This window comes from Barbus barbus, assembly GCF_936440315.1.
Source record: "Barbus barbus genome assembly, chromosome: 3".
NCBI classification, from domain to species: Eukaryota; Metazoa; Chordata; class Actinopteri; order Cypriniformes; family Cyprinidae; genus Barbus; species Barbus barbus.
The window spans coordinates 5970906-5995076 of NC_136731.1; the positions used below are offsets into that span (position 1 = coordinate 5970906).

The 24171-nt window shown below is 38.8% G+C and overlaps 1 protein-coding gene across 1 annotated transcript; it reads right to left on the bottom strand.

The window, feature by feature from the left end:
• Positions 1 to 5177: 5177 nt before the first annotated feature.
• LOC306845215 (phospholipase A and acyltransferase 1-like) lies at positions 5178 to 7415 on the bottom strand. Its single transcript, XM_079377880.1, has 4 exons — positions 7323 to 7415; positions 7042 to 7150; positions 5939 to 6168; positions 5178 to 5781 (listed from the first exon to the last, which is right to left on the bottom strand). The coding sequence occupies exons 1-4, from the start codon at positions 7335 to 7337 to the stop codon at positions 5671 to 5673; spliced, it is 465 nt and encodes a 154-aa protein (XP_079234006.1). The 5' UTR covers positions 7338 to 7415; the 3' UTR covers positions 5178 to 5670.
• Between the last annotated feature and the right edge of the window lie 16756 nt (positions 7416 to 24171).

Sequence of the window (24171 nt, forward strand, 5' to 3'; positions counted from 1 at the left end):
TACCACAACAATGTAAAAACAACAAGCAAGGATTTTGTTGACCGTATGTTACGTGGGTACAGACTTGCCACAAACTGTGTGAAAAAGACAAATATGATCTTTCTGGGTTCACCTACAGTAAGAATGCACCTAGGGAGGCATTTCTATTCAGAGAACAGGACATTGATGTCCACCAATGTGCATTTTATTCCAGAGCTATAATTAATGGAAACAGGATTCATTCAAAGGCAAGCACAACACTGTCAAGAAGAATTAACCATGCAGTTGTAACAGAACAAGGCACAGTGGCACTGGTGAGATCGTTTGTTGATGTGGGTTTTGATAGAGGCTACGCCTTTATTGATCCAGTTATCATACCTGCAAACTTGTCGCTTTTCGGCGACAATCGCCGCTTTTATTGTCAATTGGGTCATTCACGTGAATCGTGTAGAACCGGAGAGTTTTTTTTTTTTTGGGGGGGGGGTCATGCGTTAATTGACATCTGGGCCGATCGGAATCTCTACTGAGCTTGCGCCTGTCAAGAGAGGGAGGTGGGGGTGGGCTTGCGTGCCATGTAGGCCATTATTGGACAATTCTTATAAATGACATTTTTTCTGGACCAATCGGAATCTCAGCGCTTGGTTCAGGATCTTGAAACACACTGCCATCTGTGTTCGCGCCTGTCAAGAGACACCTGACCTAATGTGGAAACTCTGATGGAAATTGAATTCAAGGTAAATCAGTCTTTTTGGAGCTAAACAACAGATATTTGTTTGCTTAAGTCAAATAACGTCAGCTAAGTTATCGGGAGTTTTTTTCATACAGTTAGCCTATGCTTCGAGCAAAATGCTTAATAGCAAGCAATACAAGCGGATCCAATGCTGGAATTTCCGTTAGCAAGATAGCAAATTTTCTAGCCATCTAACATTGTTAGCTAGTTGTAATGTTAATTCCTGCATTGTCTGACCGTCTTGCTAACTAAAGTTAACCATTTAGCTTGCTACGTAAGTATATAGTATTTCAGATAGCCAACTTAGGTTGCAACCTTATCATTAGCCCCTAACTTAAGCCAGGTGCTCTGCCCTGAGTTCTGGCTACTACTCCAATTCTGAGCTACCCTGATTAACGACACGTTATGGAGGTTGTCGTGTGCGCAGCAGTCATTCAAGTCAGCTGGATGTAGCCCTACTTTTAAAGCATTTTTGATGTGTTGATGTGGGTAGATGTGACTGTTTAGACAACAGCTGATGCGAGAGTAATACAGTGTAACAAAGCAATTTGACGTCTTGTTGCATTGGATGCGCCGCATTACTTGTAAACAATGTCTATTTAGAATCCGGCGAACGTGCAAGGCTAATGCGTTCACAGTGTCGGCGTCCCCACCCCCCACCCCACTGTCACCTATTTTTCTCTGATGAGTTTGCAGGTCTGAGTTATTACAGCCAAGTTTAACCTGGTTAAAGACAGACAAACAGGAACTGCTTTCTCTGGGATAGTTAGGGAAAATTATATTTCAACTGATGTTAAATTAATCAAGTGCAATGTGATTAGAACAACTTGTGTTTACTTAAGAGATGTGGGACAATTTACTTTGCATTCAACTTAACAAATGGGAAGTTGACTGATTATTATTCTACTTCGTATTCGTACTTTGAACATTCTTAAACATCTGCAGTTAATACATGTACAGCAATAAATAGCTGTTTTTATATATGTATACTGATCTCTGTTTTAAATATATGTACATTGATAAATAGGTCTGTTTTAAATATATGTACAATGATAAATAGCTCTGTGTTTAATATATGTACAATGATATTTAACTCTATTTTATATAAATGGACAGTGATAAATGGGATCCTTATTGCCTCCTTATGAGTACAGTAGCCTATATTGCAGACTGAACCTGGTTGTATTATAACACTTAAAAAAAAAAGAAAATTGGATAGTTTGTTAGTATGCATTTTGGAATTTGGAAAATGTATTTGGGCCAGTTGAATGCATAAATATTTTACACAATATGCTCCACTGCTTCACTGTGTATATCATTATTTGAAAAATCCTTTGTAATGTAACAACAGGACAGTGAGGTTCCTGACATCTGTCCAAAAAAAACATTAACATTCCAGCAAAACCATGAATTTTACATCCTGCAGGAATCTGATAATTTCTGTAGGATGTTACACAATCCTACATGACGTCAGTGGACATACCTGTAGGAATCATATAAGTACATAAGAAATCCAGCAGGAGTGTTACATTCCTGCAGGATTTTTATTCAGTCCTACAGGATCCCTGCACATAAAACCAAAATCCTGCAGGATTTTTTTGTAAGGGTGTTTACATTAATCTACAGCCCGCCTCCAGCAGCGCGGGGGTGTCTGAATTTTCGAAAAACAGTATACCGTTGCTCAACCTTTTCAAACTTCTTTTTGCCCCCAAACAAAGAATGAAAACGAACTTTGTTTGAAGTATATCGATGTCACGAGTCCGGGTCCTGCACTTCTCCATGGCGCCACAGGAGGCCGCCATCTCCCGTTCTCCCGGACTCCTCTCCCATATCACATACACCTGCCACATAACACACACCTGCCGCATCATCATCACACTCAGTACACCCACAGCTGTTCCCCATTTGCCACTGACTATTTAGTCTCCCCTCTCCCACCACTCTATTGTGGGTTCATTACTTGTCTTGCCTTTTTGTTATCTGTCGTGCTGAAGTGTTTGTTGTGCCGTGTTGGCCTTTGTTTGTTTTATTAAAGACCTCACCTGCATTTGGACCCTGACCTCGTCTTTTCCTCTCAGCGATCCGTGACAATCGGGGCCTTAAAAGTGTACATACGCACAAAAGCTAGATTTAGCGTACACGTGATTTTTTTTCAAATTTATAAAAGCATGCGTACACCAGAAGCTGTGCAAAAATCCCTTTATAAATCCCAGTCCGGGGAAGATTGTTCGTACGTGCATCTCCACCCCGACTCCTCCCAGAAATCACCATATATGGAGCTTACAATGCCTAGTTTTAAACAATTCAAATCAAATTAAATTTATGCAGATTTGCTGATAAGGTGACCATAAGCTGAAAATCTATTTTTAGTGGCAACAGCTGATATAATAGGCCTATATTTTTTGCAGTGTATACAATTGTCAGACTCGGCGAATTACTGAAAGTATTTTAAAAAGGAAATGTGCAAATCTTACCGTTTTCCTTTGATGCAGGGGTTTTCAAACTGTGGGTCGCACAAAGCCACTTGGCGGCAGCTTAATTACACACACAGTTCCTAGGGCTGGGCGATATACAAAGATTAATTACGAATTGCGATAGTCTGATTTTCGAATCACAAAGGCCGGGATTTAAAACGTGTTGTGTGTTTTGAAGTGCGGCTGTTTCCTTGTAGGGGCCAGGCCGAGGGGTCCGCCATGGCCTCCTGAGCTCCCAGCTCCACCATGGCCTCCGTCTGTCTGTTCCGCTCCGGAGGTCCCCGTCCTGTGTTCCGGTCCGTGTCTGTCCTGAGGGGCCTCCAGAGCGCCCCCCCTCCCCGATGGAACTGTTAAGGCTCGGGACGAGCCTTTCGGGTGGGGGGAGTTATGTCAGTCCTCTGTCGTGTTCCTGCCTCATGTTTCCATATTTGGTTTGTTTCCTGTCCTTGTTATATGTGTTTATTAGTTAATTCTTGTCCAGCCGTGTACGTCTAATTATCTATGATTAACCTGTGTATTTATAGTCCTGTCTGTTTAGTTTGATTTTGTCTGGTCTACTCGTTACCCCCGGTGTTTCCTGTCTGTAAGCCTTGTCTTGCCCTGCTTTGCCTTGCCTGGATGTCTTCATTAAAGACTATTTTTTGAGTACATCCTCATCTGCGTGTTCCTCGTTCCTCCCTGCTGTGTGCACCATGACAATAGGCTATTAAACAAATAATAATAATAATTATTATTATTAATAATAGGGGGCGTTATGTGTTGCTATAGCCACTTGGCGGCAGCAACACATAACACCCCCTATTATTAATAATAATAATTATTATTATTATTTGTTTATACAATATACATATAATAGTATTGCTATAAATATATATATATATATATATATTTAAATGACTATTTATTTGATCATGGTATCCATGACTAGGCTATATCATATAAGAACAGGCTTTTGAGTTTTAACCAACAAATACATATTCAGTCAATGTTAGGTTAGGCTATATAACAAAGAGAGATAAGCCATTGTTCATCTTTTATAAATAAAACTCACTGGAGGGTATCACTGTCAAATTCAGTAGCAATTAATTTGATTATTTAATCTTCATTTACTAGTGAAAATTCCAGTCTGAGCAACAGTGCCAGCTGTCCCTTTGCACCACCAGGTGGAGATTTCACTGAGTTTTTATGACTGCATGCATACTGCATACCTCAAAGAATGTCAGTTTTGACATTTTGGGTAGTTCTGATGTCATGAGCCAGTTTTGATAACTTTGAAATAATCCTAAATATAGGCTAATAATTAATGATCAGTTACTTTGGATAAAAGCATCTGCTAAATGATGCAATGTAAATGTATAAGATGTTAATACATTTAATAATGAAAAGTGAGTGCACGTTTCAAATGTATGTATGTAAGATACAAAAGCTCTGACATGGATAAATATAGTAGAAAGATAGAAAAAGAGAAAATTACCCGTCAAAAAAAGTCAGTTGCATAAGATTTCTCTTGCCGACTCTTTTTTTGTGTGTTCTGTGTTCTCGCATCCTTCCGAGTTTGTTCTTTGAGGAAGCTTGGCAAGACCGGTCTCCACGAGAACACAAGTCCATTCTTGGAATTGAGAAACAGCCGATGTTTGCTGTAAGTGAATGTGTTGCTGTGGTAAGGGACTCCTGCTCGTGCGGTGGGAGCGCTGGTGTCTGAGTGTGCAAGTGCAAGTCTGCAGCCAGACCCTTCTCGATTTTGCCTGTTTTCACATCTTTTTGTGGCTTGTATTTGTGTGTTTTTATTGAATAAACTCATGTATAAATCATCACACCCACATTGACAGATTTAAACAGTTGCCCCTCTGCTTTTGGATGGAAAGTTCCTTTATCACACGCACACACACACACACACATGTACACACACACACACACACACACACACACAAGACACATTTCAAAATAAGTGTCCAGATGCATTTCAGGCTCGTTTAGATTTACAAGACAGATGTAACACATAAAACAACTTTATTTTTCTTTTATTCATTTATTTTTTCTGGTGAATATCTGTGTTTTAGTTACACCATAAACTGCATCTGGCATTTAATTCAACATAAACTCTCTGTGGGCCACCCAATGACATGAAAAGTCTGAAACATTATTTAACACATTCAATATAGAGAGCTTACTGGAGCGGCATGTCCATGGGGAGAGGTTCACATCTCCCTGATGAGATGTGCACTGAGGGAAGTAGCCAATTGGTAGTTTAAAAGAAGTACATTTTTATTTATCCCACTGGCTGCTTTAAAACTCCTCTCAAAGTGACATAAAAAAACCTGTTCTAAAAGTTACATAAATCTTGTTAAATTGAAGATATTTTTGTACAATCAAGAGACGGTGCAGCCAAATCAACTTTAGCATGATTGTAAAAAAAAAAAAAAAAAACATTCACTACAAATAAAATAACATGTGAGTGCAGTGGATGGGGAATGCAGATTGAAGAAATTATTTAAATTTCTTATCGATCGAGCCAAAGGAGGGTGCACCGAAGGTATCTGCAATTTCGCTTTCAAGATTGATCTGCAAGTTTGTTGCCTCATTGATAACGCGATTTGCCTGCATAAAAGAGAAAGGATATAAGGCAATTAGAAGCTGATGTTCCATGTGCAGGGTACCTTATTATATAGTATTGTGGTAACTTCAGGCCTGCATCAGGTTCTAAAAAGAAGGATCTGTTTGTAATCAGTTATATAGAATACTATTTTAAATGTACCTGCAGTGATTGGGCTTCCCCGTAGCGAATAAATGTGGCAAGGTGCTCACAGTTGTTCTCGAGTATTTTGTATTTTCCGATGCCATCACGCAAAACCTTGTCAACATTTGCTCTCATCTCTGGTTCAGATAATGCTGTTTCCCCATGCAATTGATTTTTGATTTTGAAATCAGTCTCAAGCAGACCTTTCTTCACAGTGGCTCCTGCTTTACTGTGTAATCCCTTTTCACCTAAAGGAAATATTTAATTATCAAAGCCAAACCTAGATTGATCCAGTAAAAACCCAACTGGGTAACTGTATGTAAAAATAATAATGCAATATAACTAACAATTAAAAGTCACCTGACCATGTCTGGATAATAATCAAAATATACAAGAGACAAGCACATCCTGCACTGTATACTGTATACAGTTAACTCCATACCAGAATGTTTAAGAACTATTACACAACAGGCTATGAAACACATGTCTGATTGTTTAAATGCATTTTAAATCCTTAATAAAATGCATGTTACTGTAATACACACTTCAGAATATGTACTCATGTTCAAAATATGTTGTGAGGTACTATTGTTTAATTCTTCATTATGTAGTTTTATACATTACAGTGGTGCAGTGCATTTACATTTTTGTCTTGCCTATGACAATAGGAATGAGGACAAGGGTGATAGAAGTAGTGCTTTGAGACAGGAATGTTTAGGTGATAAAAGAAAAGAATACTGATCACCGTTGCAGTTAAAATAACAAGTTGACGTTCGATAATTAACATTAGTTTCATATTCACATTGCATCGCACATACAAACCATGAATACAATTATGCATGTGATTTACATGTAAAACAATGCTTTTGAAAGCTCTATAGTGGCTGAAAATAAGATAAATTACTCTTTTCCCCCCATTCTGGGTCTGTCAAATATCGACTATACCTGTGGTTTTTAATCCTTTACTGCATAAAGCAGTAGCTGGAACATAGACCCTAACAGATGTGCAGAATCAGTGTATCAGTGTTCTTGTAAAGTTTTTAAAAAGTATTTAAGAAGCACTTTTAGGAAGACAAACATAGGAAAGCATGATTTGAAGTTTCTACATAGAATCACTGTACCTGTAAACTCGACAGTCGTATGTTGTCCCTCTTCATTCTTCCCAGTGTACACCGCAAAGTGTTGGTATAAAGTGCGATCGTATTCAATGAGGTCTCCAAATTTCATGTCCTAGAAAAAAAAAAAACTTTTGGCAAATATATAGTACTGAACGAAATCCTATCAACTTGTACTTCCATGTAGGATGAACTCATAATAGCAGGTTTATTCCAAACTGAAAATAAAGTCTTACATTACCATAGTCTTCACTGTTCTCGTATAGCGTAGGAAAAACATAACATACCTTAGTTTTGTCCATAGTTAAGTCTGAAACCTGAAGACAGTGATCAACTGACAGGACACCACAGGAGAATTCCTCTGCTGCGACTTTTACAATGGCATTGGAGTTCAACTAGTCCCGCTGCTCTTATACATAATCATATACATATTCATTAGGGTATGAGGAAGTGCCATCCCCTTTCCCCAGAATCATAAAATTGCACATTCAATTTCTAACACTTGTTTACATCAAACATAATAGGCTGTGGTTATTATAATGAGCTGCTCCTTTGCTTCCACTGGTCATATTTTCTTACTTTTTCTTATTTTATGTAAAATGTTAGTCTGCATAGATTAGAAACTTTCCCATAACACCTGATGTACTCGTTACATCAAAAGAAGAATGGCGTCTACGCTAATATTAGTCTCTCTGTTTATCCCGAGGTCCACTGTAGTCTGCCGGATCCAGGCCAAAACAATATCTGTCCTTTGACATTTTACATGATTTGAATTTTAGAAGTAGATAATGTGTTATGTGTAAGCCAGGTTAAAGAGATGTGTTTTTAGTCTAGATTTAAACTGACAGAGTGTGTCTGCTTCCCGGACAATCTTTGGAAGACTGTTCCAGAGTTTGGGTGCTAAATAGGAAAAGGATCTACAGCTGACAGTCGATTTTGATATTCTAGGTATTATCAACTGGACATAATTTTGAGATCGCAATAGATGTGAAGGACTATAATGCGTTAAGAGCTCGCTCAAGTACTGGGGAGCTAAACCATTTAGTGCTTTTTAAAATCTTGCTGATTACTTACTATGTATACAATGTTTAATAGGGAGCCAGTGCAGTGTTGGGCAAACACTTTTTCACACAGGGCCATGTGGGTTTGGATTTTGTGTTTATTTGTGTTATCTTTGATTAATATTTAAGTTTGTTTGATGATCTGAAACATTAAAGTGTGACAAACATGCAAAAAAATAAAAAAATCAGGAAGGGGGCCAACACTTTTTCACACCACTGTATGTATATTCATTATATATATAATGAATTCTTTATTTAAAATTAATTATGAGAGACTGTTTGAGTAAATAAGAAATAAAACAATAAATAAGATTTTGAATCTGAGTAATTTATTATTTATTCAAATATTTGGGTCAATAATATGAACCCATACATCCACGGCGCTATCTGCACATAACATGAGGGTTAAAAAGGGTAAATGTTCTTCGCATCTAGTCATAACAGACTTCATAAATGTGTATTTTTGTCTTCTTTTGACTCAGAACACAATTCTGTATTTTATGGAAACAGAGAGATTTTAAGATGTGGTATTTTTGTTTTGTTTTATGTCAACATAGATTGCACTGTAACAAAATTTAAAACATGACTGTTGAAATGAAGTGAATTACATTTGAAATATAATGTGTTTATTTCAGCAATCATAATTTTCCATCTAAGTAAACGTCTTAAGGTAACAATAAACAATTGACTTGACGGAGCTCAAACTCAAACTCCATATTAGAATGATTTCTGAAGAATCATGTGAAGACTGAAGACTGGAAAAAATGTCGCTGAAAATTCAGCGTTGAATATATTATTATTATTTTTTAAATATGTTATTTTATATTGTAAATGAAGAACATGAAGAAACAGTAAAGACCACAGAAGGTATAGGATTCTTTTCTTACAGGAAATATTGGACACAGCAGAGACAGAAACACAATTCGCCTCTGAATTACACACAAAACATCTCACCTTTCCAAGGAGCTTGATAGCGAACGGTCAAGAATTAAAAAAATTAATTGCAGAACAGAATAATAAACCACATGTAGTTTGCATTCAGGAAACATGTCTTAAATCTCATTTGGATTTTAAATTGCAAGATTATAAGTGTGCGCAAAGGGATAGAATATCTGGAGTAGAAGGGGGAGTGGCTACTTTTGTAAAGGAAGGGATACAGTTTAGAACAGCTGAAGTAGGTAATGAATCTGAAATTGTAGAAGTAGAGGTATGGGTTGAAGATCAGAATTTGAGAATACTTAGTTACTATAATCTGTGTGAGAGATTAAGTAGTGATATTCTGGAGGAAATTAGGGGAGAGAATTCTCAAAGACTGGTTTGGTGTGGAGATTTTAATGGACATAGTACATTAAGGGGAAGTGAAAAAAATGATTTTAATATAAATATTATAGAGGATATGTTAGATAAGTGTGAATTAGTTTGTGTTAATGATGGAAGAGCAACAAGAATTGATTTAGCAAAAGGAAAGGCTTAACTATTGTTTCAGGAGATCTGGCAAGGAGATGTGTGTGGGATGTATTTGACCAAAATCTTATAGGTAGTGATCATTATCCGAGTACTTCAAAGTAGAGGAAAGAATGCCTAGATGGAAATTTAAGTCAGCTGATTGGGCTAAATGTAAGGCGGTGAGACATTGATGATGGAAACAGAAGAATCAGTAGAAGAGGTTGAAGAATTAAATAATAAAATAAGCGAGTGTCTTTGTAAGGTAGCAGAAGAAGTAATAATTAAAAGTAAAACAAGAAGAAGGAAGAAGCCAGTCCCGTGGTGGAATGATGAGTATAGTGAAGCAATAAAGCATCGGAATAAAGCTCTGAAAAAGGTTAGAAAAAACTAATGATTTTATTGAGTACAAGAGGAAACGGGCAATTGTTAGGAAGGCGATCAAAAATGCAAAAAGAAATTATTGGAGACAATATTAAAAAGAAAGTATAGGGGACGAAACTGAAATAAATTCTGCAGTGTTTCCACAACATTCATTCTGCCGTGGCGGCCCGCCACACCAAAAATCATCCCCGCCACGGCTGCAGCTTTTCAGTGACGTCACTCGATTCATTTACAGTCTGGTAATTTATAGTGGAGGAGACGTTAGTCACACACTAATTATTAAAAGGTGAGTATAATATAGCGCAAACTTAACAAGACGAGGCGAATAGAACTCACTGTCCGTGCGCTGATTTCTGTGGCCACAGCTGCCGGACACGGCGCCCGCGCACAGATTTTTAAGCGCGCGTGAACACCGAGTTCATTCTTCATTCGCATTTCCTTGTGTTTGAACAGACGCATACATACAGAATTATGTGAAAATGGACGTCTCAACAATCATTCTCGATAACGCAGTCACTTATCTTCAGTGAACAAAAACAAGTTAGAAAGAAATAGCATGTGTATCATTATATTGGATCCGTGCATTCGGTCTTAAAGGGACAGCTGCCTATAAACACATGCTGTTATATATGACAGAAGAAAAGGGGCATGGTCCACGGGAAGATCACCCATCGGTGACAACCAAGGGTGTAGAATACTGGAGAGAATGGTTATATTTAGATTAGTGATCGACCGATATTTATTTTTTTATTGCCGATACCAATTATTAGCATTTTATGTGCCCTAAAACCGATATGCAGAACCGATATTTATTTACTGTTATAAAGTAAATAAATGACTGAGTGAAGTAAGTCCATTCTTTACATTGGTTTTTCCTCCTTTCAGTCATCTTTAAAAAAAAGTGTTAAAAATTAGCAGTCTTTCATGTTAAATTTAATCGTCATATTACAACAATTAAAAAACTATTTATTTATAAAAAGCATCAGCAGCAACAGTAGCATTAACAATAAGCAAATTAAATGTAGAATGTCTAATGGTTTCAAATGGATAAGATAAATAAATGACAGGGGTCACATCAACTTAATTTTAAACTACAGTTTTAGGTTTATAAATATATTTAGATCTTTCAGATGAGATGTTAAACTGAGGTCCTGACTCTCTGTGGCCACTAAAAATCCCATGGCACTTCTCGTAAAGAGTAGGGGTGTAACCCCGGTGTCCTGGCCAAATTCCCTCCACTGGCCCTTATCAATCATGGCCTCCTAGTAATCCCCATCCACTTGATTGGCTCTATCACTCTCTCCTCTCCACCTGTAACTGGTGTGTGGTGAGCGCACTGCCTCCGTTGTCCTGTGGCTGCCGTCGCATCATCCAAGTGGATGCTGCACACTGGTGGTGGTTGAGGAGAGACCCCCACATGATTGTAAAGCGCTTTGGGTGTACGGCAATACACAATAAAAGCACTATATAAATGCATCATTCATTCATTCATTCATGTAAGCTGTTTAATAGGCTAAAGACTGAAGAATATTTCACTGGATACTGTTAATTCACTGAATAATATTCTCTGTAATACTGGAATATACCAAACAAAACATTGTATTTTATTGCATTTCTCAACTGGAAGGTTATATCAGAATTATTAATAATGTTTTCTAGATTATGAAATGCCTGCTGACAGCGTGGTTTATCTATGAATTTACACATAGCTATACTCAAACTGTGATCGCTCGCGGAAATAATAATTAATTTCTATAGAGATGTATTTATTTAGATGCATCTCAATAAATTAGAATGTTGTGGAAAAGTTCATTTATTTCAGTAATTCAACTCAAATTGTGAAACTTGTGTATTAAATAAATTCAGTGCACACAGACTGAAGTAGTCTGATCTCAACAAATTAGAATACTTCATAAGACCAATAAAAACATTTTTTTAGTGAATTGTTGGCCTTCTGGAAAGTATGATCATTTACTGTATATGTACTCAATACTTGGTAGGGGCTCCTTTTGCTTTAATTACTGCCTCAATTCGGTGTGGCGTGGAGGTGATCAGTTTGTGGCATTGCTGAGGTGGTATGGAAGCCCAGGATGCTTTGATAGCGGCCTTCAGGTCATCTGCATTGTTGGGTCTGGTGTCTCTCATCTTCCTCTTGACAATACCCCATAGATTCTCTATGGGGTTCAGGTCAGGTGAGTTTACTGGCCAATCAAGCACAGTAACACCATGGTCATTGAACCAGCTTTTGGTACCTTTGGCAGTGTGGGCAGGTGCCAGGTCCTGCTGGAAAATGAAATCAGCATCTCCATAAAGCTTGTCAGCAGAAGGAAGCATGAAGTGCTCTAAAATTTCCTGGTAGACGGCTGCGTTGACTGTGGACTTCAGAAAACACAGTGGACCAACACCAGCAGATGACATGGCAGCCCAAATCATCACTGACTGTGGAAACTTCACACTGGACTTCAAGCAACATGGATTCTGTGCCTCTCCACTCTTCCTCCAGACTCCAGAAGTACTTTCAGTCCAGTTCTTTTTCTCCACAGCCCAGGTAAGATGCTTCTGACATTGTCTCTGGTTCAGAAGTGGCTTGGTAGCCCTTTTCCTGAAGACGTCTGAGCGTGGAGACTCTTGATGCACTGACTCCAGCTTCAGTCCACTCCTTGTGAAGCTCTCCCAAGTGTTTGAATCAGTTGCTTGACAGTATTCTCAAGCTTGCGGTCATCCCTGTTGCTTGTGCACCTTTTCCTACCCAAATTCTTCCTTCCAGTCAACTTTGTATTTAATGTGCTTTGATACAGCACTCCTTGAACAGCCACAGCTTTCAGTAATGACCCTCTGTGACTTACCCTCTTTGTGGAGGACGTCAATGTTCGTCTTCTGGATCATTGCCAAGTCAGCAGTCTTCCCCATTATTGTGGTTTCAAAGAACAAGAGATACCCAGAATTTATACTGTCATTAATTGAAACTCAAATGTAAATATTCTAATATTTTGAGATACTGATTTTTGACTTTCATCAGCTGTAAGCTCTAATCATCAAAATTAAAACAAAAAAACTTTTGAAATGTTTTACTTTACATGCAATGAAGCTAAAATTTATGAAAGTTTCACTTTTTGAAATAAGTTGCAATAAAAAATGAACCTTTTCACCATATTCTAATTTTCTGAGATGCACCTGTATTAGGGGTGTGCAGCAGAGCCATTATTTGTATCTGTATTTGTATCTGTATCTGTATTTAGATGGATCCGGAAGTGGGCGTGGGTTAAACCGGAAGTTCGTCAAATTACATGGAAATACCAATTTAAAAGCAAATCTGTTTGATTCGTAGTTTTCATTTAACAAATATGCATTGTATAGGCTAACTAAAGAAAGTATTATTTTTTTATTAGAATTATGACTTTGTAAATATGTTCTATTTAAAACTACAGAAAATGTTGATCAAAAGAGAACAATAACTTTATTCTTCTTGTTTTCCAGTATTTTATCAACAGAGCACAACAAATTATTTGGACCCTCCAAAAGCCTTAACCAAACATCGCTTTTCTTCGTCTTGTATAATTAAATGTTAGGACCGTTTTTAGGATATTTTTGTCAAGTTAGTTGATATAACTCCAGACAAAGCTCTCATTTCTGAGAGACGCGCATAGACCCCAATGTGGCTTGCACTCATTTCATTCATATAGGCTAGCTTACACTCATTCACTTTACACATCCAGGCCCATAGCCAGCTATGAACTTATATTTAGTTTCGTTTTTTTATTAAGTTAATTTAGAAAAACGTTTGGAGCATTTTGTGTTGGTTAAATAATTTACTTTTCTTTCTTAAAGTAACGACCAAGCGGCCAACGACAGACCGGTAGGGTGATCATAACCATACTTGATCAATTTAGCCTTCTCAAATCATCAGGACTTGCCTAAAATAAAATCTAAATATACTAAAACAGTTCAAGCATATAACAATGTTTAAACGTTAAACCTAGATAAATGTGCGCTGCATCAGTAGTTCATGGAGGCAGCAGCGCAATCAATTGCAGTTTTTTCAATGGAAACAAATTATTCTATAATTTTTGCTCATAAAAGAAAGAGTAATACATCGTTCGGAACTGTAAAGGGTCTACATTTATTTGTGTGCACTCACAATATCAACAAAACATTTTATAAAATATATAAAATCATTTTATAAAATAAAGAAACCCATGATGCGCTTTCTGCCGTCTCGTCTTGAACAGGAGCGCTTCACAAAAATGAATCGAATGTCAGCGAATACATGCCTCACAGACATGATTAATATATCTATAGAAAGCTTTAAATGACCTCTTAACGAAATAAATCAAATCGAAAACAAAAACTCTTTCATTATAATCCGTTAAGATGCATTTCTCTCTAAAGGCACATCTAATGAGGAGATGGCGAGTCAGGATCATCATCTTCATCTTTGCGACACTGACACAGAAAACACTTGTTTATTAGTAGATTAAAATAGCTTCTTACTATTCCGCCCAGACACATTGATGGTAATTACTTTTGCTGGGGCTTTACGGAAAGCTTTATTGCATGTATTTGAAGCAGAACTCTTCAGCTGCTGACGGCTCTCTGCTGCTGCGGGACTAAACACCGTCGAGCCGCTCTCAGTCACGGCATGCTCTGATCTCCATGATATTATCTGTATGAAACTGTGTCAAACTCTATCAAAGCAGTAGCCATTATTATTGCACAAATCTTAACAATCGCAGACCTCACTAGTGTAGTGCTGTTCCGGAAAACATGTGATTGTGTCTGCCGAATATGTTTTTATGTTATTCGGATAAATTCGTTATTTGTTTTGAAGCCATTATCCGTGCCTTTCCGAATAAGGTATTCAGCTTCGGGCACATCCCTAACCTGTATGTTTTTAGTGGGTTCCAGCACATGTGGGAGAAGTTGGGAATGAGGAAGTGGATCATCTAGCAAAGGAGGCGTTGAAATGATCTTATAGAGAAATGAATTTCCAAAGAAGAAGTTAAGGCTATTATAAACAGCTATAAAAGGCAAATGGCAAGTACAATGGAAAGAGGAAGACATTTTTATCAGATTCAAAATAAAATTGGTGGTGAAACAGGAAGTCGAGGCAGTAGCGGAGAAGACACAATCATTACTAGACTTCGCCTTGGGCATACAGCTCTTAATTATTCCCTGTATCCACATTTTTCTTGCCGTAAAAATGGGCGCCGCACCTATCAACATGCCAGTTGAGAAATGCAATAAAATACGATGTTTTGTTTGTTATATTCCAGTATTACAGAGAATATTATTCAGTGAATTAACATTATCCAGTGAAATATTCTTCAGTCTTTAGCCTATTAAACAGCTTATAAACCTAAAACTGTAGTTTAAAATTAAGTTGATGTGACCCCTGTCATTTATTTATCTTATCCATTTGAAAACATTAGACATTCTACATTTAATTTGCTTATTGTTAATATTAGTGTTGCTGCTGATGCTTTTTATAAATACATTGTTTTTTAATTGTTGTAATATGACAACAATTAAAACATTTTAACACTTTTTTTAAAGATGACTGAAAGGAGGAAAAACCAATGTAAAGAATGGACTTACTTCACTCAGTCATTTATTTACTTTATAACAGTAAATAAATATCGGTTCTGCATATCGGTTTTAGGGCACATAAAATGCAAATAATTGGTATCGGTAATAAAAAATAAATAATCTAAATATCTAAATATATGAATTATTTAGATATCTAAATCTAAATATAATCTAAATATCACCATTCTCTCCAGTATTCTACACAGCTTAGACGTTAGGGCTATAGGCCTGTAACTAGATACTAATAAAGGTTCCTTTCCTGGTTTTGCAATTGGAATAATAATACAATGTTTCCAAATTGTCTGTAAAATCCCTTTATCCCAGATTCTATTAAAAAGCCTCAACAAAATATATAATGATGTTTCTGATAGATGCTTAACCATCTCATAGTACACATCATCCTTGCCTGGAGTGGTTTGCTTTGCCCCTATAATGGCCCTTTTTAGCTCATATAAGGAAAAATCATTATTTAACGTACTTCCTGATAATCCTCTATGAACTAATAATTCTGGATTATCTCTCAAACAATTTTCTAGCCTTCTCATACTATCTGAGATATTATCATTACTATGTACTTTTGCAAAGGCTTTGGCTAAAACTTCAGCTTTTTCGATGTCCAAAACAGCTGATTTATTTCCATTTATTATAACCGAAATACTATTATTTCTTTGTATTCCATTCATCTTCTTGATCATTCCCCACACAGAGCTTATTTCAGTTTCGTCCCCTATACTTTCACAATATTGTCTCCAATAATTTCTTTTTGCATTTTTGATCGCCTTCCTAACAATTGCCCGTTTCCTCTTGTACTCAATAAAATCATTTGTGTTTTTCTAACCTTTTTCAGAGCTTTATTCCGATGCTTTATTGCTTCACTATACTCATCATTCCACCACGGGACTGGCTTCTTCCTTCTTCTTGTTTTACTTTTAATTATTACTTCTTCTGCTACCTTACAAAGACACTCGCTTATTTTATTATTTAATTCTTCAACCTCTTCTACTGATTCTTCTGTTTCCATCATCAATGTCTCACCGCCTTACATTTAGCCCAATCAGCTGACTTAAATTTCCATCTAGGCATTCTTTCCTCTACTTTGAAGTACTCGGATAATGATCACTACCTATAAGATTTTGGTCAAATACATCCCACACACATCTCCTTGCCAGATCTCCTGAAACAATAGTTAAGCCTTTCCTTTTGCTAAATCAATTCTTGTTGCTCTTCCATCATTAACACAAACTAATTCACACTTATCTAACATATCCTCTATAATATTTATATTAAAATCATTTTTTTCACTTCCCCTTAATGTACTATGTCCATTAAAATCTCCACACCAAACCAGTCTTTGAGAATTCTCTCCCCTAATTTCCTCCAGAATATCACTACTTAATCTCTCACACAGATTATAGTAATTAAGTATTCTCAAATTCTGATCTTCAACCCATACCTCTACTTCTACAATTTCAGATTCATTACCTACTTCAGCTGTTCTAAACTGTATCCCTTCCTTTACAAAAGTAGCCACTCCCCCTTCTACTCCAGATATTCTATCCCTCTCACATTCTGTACTTTCATAGCGGCCAGTAACAGTTTGTTACCAGCCAGTTTGCTCTGTCCACCCTCGGGTGTTGGTATGGAGAAGTGCTGGTGTCTAATTGCCCTGTTTAGTTCACGAGGATCAAGACAAAGTCTAAGCGAGCCATTTTTCTTTTCAGTTACCACCAGACTGTTGACCCATTTTGTTGGCTCTACTGTATAACAAGCACAATGACGTCAGTCTGCACTAACTGATCCAGAGTTTCCTTTAATCTGTCCATTATGGCCAGGGGGATCTTTCTACATCCATGAACCACTGGAGTAACCTCTGGATCAAGGTCGATGTGATGCTCACCAGGGAATTCTCCTAGCCCTTTTACAGTTTTATCTGTACCAAATTCTGTTTTCCATTATTTTCTGGATTCCATTTTAATTGTTCCATTAAATTTTAATAATAAAAAGCATCTCCAATTAATTGATTTTATATTTAAAAAAGTTTTTTTTCAGAAATACTGCACATTTACATTTTTCGCCTAAATAAATTCTGGTAAATAATATTTCTGGTAAATACTCCTATAAAAAGTTTTTTTTTTTTTGATGATAATTGTATTATTAGTAGACTAGAACGCATGGATATGTTGTTATTCTCACACTATAATACTGAACTAATTTCAGTAATTTGGACTGTGAGATGGACACTTGCTTCTTGCACTCTGTTGCACTTCACTTTTGCTTTAAAAAAGGATTTAATAGAAATTTGGATTTCATTTGGTTTAATACATTTATTTAAGTAAAATTGTTGATTTTTTTGCGGGAAATTAATCGTTTAGGATTAATCTAAAAATTTGTTGATAGATTCATCGAAATAAAAATCGTTGTTAGTGCCAGGCCTAGTGTCAAGAGTTTCAAACCTACAAGCAGCTAGTCAGCAGTGTTTTTTTTTTTTAATCCATTCACTTTAACCACTGCAGGAACACATTTAGCGCTATGTATGTTAAGAAGTCGGTCAAAAACAATGACTGAAGTAGTACCTCAGATTAAATGCAACTGAGATAAATTTCTGAGCAATCTTAAATTCACTAAATTCAGCAACATCACACGCTGTGCTATTTTGATTCTGACAGCTGTTTCTGCTGATTCGAACTTCTAGGAACAGAACAATAAAGAGCTTAACCGAGCGACACCAAATCATGTGATTTCCACATTACCCTTTACAAATGAACTGGTATGAACAAGCTAGGCTTTACACATTTTCTTGTACTTTGACATAATTTGTCACATTTGGACTCATTTGCTGAAAGTACAGTCTTAAAAAGCAGACTGCAGAGCAGAAACAACCGTTTCACGACTGATTCACTGTGAATGAAAATGTCAGAGAGTATTTATGGAAATATAAACACTGATGCAGGGCAGTGCACAGAAATTTTGAGGGGCAGTGGCCCAAACCAAAAAAGGGGCACTAAGGGGTTGGGTTGTTAATACAAATGATCCAGTTTTTACAAATATATCATTAAGCGAGCATACTCTGTAATAATTTCAGACTTTAATTTAGATGTTTTTATAAAAGTGGGCTCTCCCTCAAGTTGACCTATTCCCTGTATCTTCTCAAATACACTTTTACTGTCATGTGGCCATGTATTTTGTAACCACCCATCATTTCTGCCAGACTGTGGAAAAATTAGAAACACACGGGGGGAGCGGAAGGCACCCATTTACTTTAAAAACAGTTTTGGGCTTGTCAAAGTAATAGCATAACAGATATAAGGGTTGTTACATCAAAGCAAATTTATACAGGTATTTATGTTACATATAGGTGATTTAGCAACATATAAAACCATGCAAATCATTTAGCTAAATATTAACACTAGAATCGCCGGGGGTCGATGTATACCTAAAACCGCCAGCGGGTACATTTTAAAGAACATATTATTTCACTGTATTATGTCACTGTCTTCACAAAGAAGTGTCTGGAGTCATGAAATGATTATGTCTAGTCATCAACTATATTTTTGTCCTTTTGTTTTGTTCAAGGCTTTTTTTATGCAGGCTACACTAATCACTTTTCATAAAGGTCACTGACAACGAGAATTAGAAGGAAGTAAATCCATATTTGGGTGATGTAATATTATAATTAATCATATATTTGTTACAGAAGAGGCCCGGAGACAGAAAGATGGTAATGGGTAAGTTTATTGAAACAGCAGTGAGGCAGTAACGTGGAATAGAGGTGAGTATTAGACTTGGAATCTTGGATAGAGCCACTGGAGTGTAACTCTTGATCTTGCCTTGCAGGAGACACGGAGCAATGGACTGAACGGAGGAGACACACACTGCCGTCACGGAGCAGACTTGGAGGGTTTCCTGGAGCAGACAGACGAGGGATCCTAGGAGCATACGCACAAGAGGTAAGTAGGTAATCAGGTAAGTTTCACAGAAAGGCAGTAGTACTAGGCTTGGGGTAGCGCTAGCAGTCCTCTTCGGATTAACGATGCCAGACATCAAGTGTTTGGCGGTGTGTGTCTTTATAGGAGGAGATAACGAGGGACATGATGAGGAGCAGGTGAGCGTGATCATTGGCAGGTGGAAACAGGTGCGTGAGTGACGTGACTGGTGAAAAGCAGTCAGATCCGTGACATTACCTCCCCCTCCCGGAAGGTGCGTCCCGCACCGTAATAACTATATCAGGGAGGGGGGGTGGGCGCCCTGGAGGTCGGTGTAGGGCAGGGACACAAGGGCACTGGAGACTCGGGAGGCCATGGCGGGACTGGGAGCTTGGATGGCCATGGCGGCTCAGGGAGCTTTGTGGCCTTGGCCCTAGGCCCGGCCACGCAGGCCAGGGGTATATAGCCCCCCCCCCAAAAAACATTTTTTTGGGAATGTTCCCTTTAGGGGGCCAAACTGGAGAAGCGGGCTCTGAGGGGTGCTCAGGAGGAGCGGACACCAGAAGGCGCCCCGGAGGAGCAGGCCCTTGGGGAAGCTCAGGAGGAGCGGACACTGGAGGAGCGGGCACTAGGGGGCACTTTGGAGGAGCGGGCTGTAAGGGGCGCGCTTGCAGCGCGAACTCTGTGGGGCGCTCTTGCAGCGCTCCTCGGGATCTTGGGGACGCTTGGACAGCGCGGACTCTTGGGGATGCTTGTACAGCGCGGACACTCAGGGGCGCTTGGACAGCGCGGCGATTTGGCGGCGCTCCAAGAACGCGGATCCCCGAGGATCGGGAACGGCACCCCTGGCCGTGGTTTGAGAACTGGATTCTCGGGGTTCGGGATCGGCACTCCTGGCCGTGGTCTGGGAACTGGATTCTCGGGATTCAGGATCAGCACTCCTGGCGTGGTCTGGGAACTGGATTCTCGGGGTTCGGGATCGGCACTCCTGGCCATGGTAAGTGAACTGGATTTTCTAGGTTCGGGGTCGGCACTCCTGGCCGTGGTCTGGGAACTGGATTCTAGAGATTCGGGATCGGCACTCCTGGCTGTGGTCTGGGAACCAGTGTTAATTTTTGCAGGCTTTTTTGATTTAGTCTTAGTCTTTATCTTGATAAAAAAATGCTTAATAGTCTTAGTCACATTTTAGTCATTTGAGTCTTTCATAGTTTTAGTCTAGTTTTAGTCGAAGAAAAGTCATTGCATTTTTGTCAACTTTTAGTCAAACTGCAGTTACAAACATTTATTTTGGTAGCCATTTTATATGTAGTCTTCAAACAAAAATAGTCATTACCAAATCAATTAAGTTTATGAGAAATTTGAATTAAGGATTGAATTTGGTAAAAACTGGAATAAATTCAATTTTTTTGGTAGAGATACAAATTTAACTAATTTTTCAGATACAGTAGGTTTATATAACAAGTATACATTTATTTAACATCTTTTGTTGGTTAATATTAATGGCATAGATATTTTATATGTAGTCTTCAAACAAAAATAGTCATTACTAAATCAATTAAGTTTATGAGAAATTTGAATTAAGGATTGAATTTGGTAAAAACTGGAATAAATTCAAATTTTTTGGTAGAGATACAAATTTAACTAATTTTTCAGATACAGTAGGTTTATATAACAAGTATACATTTATTTAACATCTTTTGTTGGTTAATATTAATGGCATAGATAGGTAGGCTATTTAATTAGGAATGCTGTCCATTTAAGACGGATGCATGTAATACTGACACACATTCAGATTTCACCCACCTGTTTACGTTCACTTAAGCCATAACCGACTGTATTTACATGAGATGCTCTACACGATATACATTTGGACTGCTGTGTGTATATTTGAGCACTGAGAACTGATCGCGCGCTGTGTGAGAACTGAAAAAGTGGAGCACTTCTATCAGAGTGATTCCGCCTATCGCGCCTTCACTAACTTTAAGTTAATCAACAACGAATTGTGACTCCTGGGAAAAACGGGATGTCTGGTCACCCTATCCCTATAACCATTCAGGTGCTGAGGCCATTGTTTCAGATCGCTAGTTTGCGTTTTGGTAGCGTATCCGCCCACTGCGGCTGCCATACTGTGACTAGATATACAAACGCCCCTCATCTGATTGCGATCCAGTGACAGGGACGCACATTTTAAAAGACAAGACAGTTAACTTAACCTATAGGATGTATTTTGAATGTCCGGTAGTCCTCAAATAACATTTTAGTCCCGTCTCGTCTTGTTAACGAAGACGCGCATAAATTTCGTCATAGTTTTTATCATCAGATATTAGTTTTATCTCGTCAACTTCTCGTCTTAGTCACAGAAAAAACGAATATTTTTCATCGTCCTCTTCGTTAACGAAATTAACACTGCTGGGAACTGGATTCTCGGGATTCAGGATCGGCACTCCTGGCCGTGGTCTGGGAACTGGATTCTCGGGATTCAGGATCGGCACTCCTGGACGTGGTTTGAGAACCGGATTCTCTGGGTTCGGGATGGGCACTCCTGGCCGTGGCTTGAGAACTGGATTCTCGGGATTCGGGATCGGCACTCCTGGCCGTGGCTTGAGAACTGGATTCTCGGGATTCGGGATCGGCACTCCTGGCTGTGGCTTGAGAACTGGATTCTCGGGATCTCGAGGCTCGGGATCAGCACTCTTGGGTATGACTTGACCACTGGGTTTTCGGCGGCGCTCTGACAGTGTGGATTCAAAGGGACGCTCTTGTAGCGCGGACACTCGGGGGTGCTCGTGCAGCGCGGATTCAAGGGGGCGCTCTGGCAGCGCGGATTCTCGGCTGGCCGCGAATGGTGGAGAGCTTGGGTTTACCGCTGACGGCGGCGGGTACGGGTGAGCCTCAATCCTAGGTTCTGGGCTGGGGAGTGGCTTTGACCTGGGAGCCGAGCACAGGGGACGGGAGGCAGACCCGTTGAAACCCATTTTCGGGCTCGCGGGATAACTAGGGAACGTGGGCTGCATCCATCATTAGGGGAGATCTCGGGAGGCTCTCCGACTCGGGATCGAAGAAACTCCAGACACCGGATGACCGTTTCCTTCCAATTTAGATTGGAGGTGTCTGGAAGCTTCATGGGATGATGGAATATGATCCCGAGCCGGAACAGGGTCTTGAGATCTTGATCCTCCAGGGAACTAGAGAGGGCGATGGGAATGAATGCCCTTGTAAAATCCAGAGGATCCGAAAACGAATTGGCTAGGGAAATGATTTTGATCCTGTCCTCCGTACTGTTGATCATCAGTGTTGGTCCGGCATTCTGTTACAGAAGAGGCCCGGAGACAGAAAGATGGTAATGGGTAAGTTTATTGAAACAGCAGTGAGGCAGTAACAGGGAATAGAGGTGAGTATTAGACTTGGAATCTTGGATAGAGCCGCTGGAGTGTAACTCTTGATCTTGCCTTGCAGGAGACACGGAGCAATGGACTGAACGGAGGAGACACACACCGCTGTCACGGAGCAGACTTGGAGGGTTTCCTGGAGCAGACAGACGAGGGATCCTAGGAGCATACGCACAAGAGGTAAGTAGGTAATCAGGTAAGTTTCACAGAAAGGCAGTAGTACTAGGCTTGGGGTAGCGCTAGCAGTCCTCTTCGGATTAACGATGCCGAACATCGAGGCTGTATCCGAAATCGCCCCCTATACCCTCAAATAGTGCACTATTTGAGGGGACAGCCATTTTAAGTGGTGTTCGAAACCATAGTGGATGTTCTCGAGTGCACTCATTCAATCCCACAATGCACTGCAAAAACGAGTGTACAAGCGATGTACACTCAATGGCTAGAGAATCCCCAGAATGCACTGATAGAGTCGCGCGCCGAATGAATTCCCGCGTCTCACCAGAAGATGGTGCCCGCAGCTGAATTCATTCATTGATTTTAGAAGCGCTCGTCCACGGCGTAATACAGTGGAATAAAAACAAAGGTACACAATTAATTGTAAATAGACTATTAGGGTTTATACATAATTTCCGTGAGAGTTCTAGATAAATCCTTCAATCTTACTATTGGAGCTGCAAAAATGATTTTGAAATGAATGAAAAAAGAAATGCCGTATCAAATGATTATTTTACAGGAAGCAAACTATGCAAAAGCGGCAGTCCTTCCGGTGCACTTAGTGTCCGAATTCACTCACTCGTTTTCATTCACTCCTTCAAGTGAACTATATGAGTGGACTAATGTAGGGAATAGTGAATGAGGGTATAGGGGGCGATTTCGGATACAGCCCAAGTGTTTGGCGGTGTGTGTCTTTATAGGAGGAGATAACGAGGGACATGATGAGGAGCAGGTGAGTGTGATCAGTGGCAGGTGGAAACAGGTGCGTGAGTGACGTGACTGGTGAAAAGCAGTCAGATCCGTGACAATATTAAGATAACCCATGTTATTTAAATAGACAACATAGACAACACACTGCATAGGATGTATGATGCGATGATAAATTCAAGCGCACAGCTTCACCTAATTGATCATTTATAATTTGAATAAAATAACAACACCAGTAAACTTCAGGTATCAAAATTGATTTTATTCAGTACATCACAGATCGGATTTTTATTTATTTTTTTTTTTCAGGAAACGGGTAGACTAGAATAAATAGCAACACAGAAGCGAACAATAAACAATAGAAATAAACAATAGAAATGGCAAAACAAACATTAAATAATAAATAATCAAAAGTTTGAACATTTATGA

Bases quoted from the DNA above. Each gene is read 5' to 3' on its own strand.
- LOC306845215 (XM_079377880.1), bottom strand. The intron at 6,169-7,041 runs GTACAGTGATTC...TATTTCCTTTAG, and splicing joins TACGACTGTCGAGTTTACAG to GTGAAAAGGGATTACACAGT. The intron at 5,782-5,938 runs GTACATTTAAAA...TCTTTTATGCAG, and splicing joins GGGAAGCCCAATCACTGCAG to GCAAATCGCGTTATCAATGA.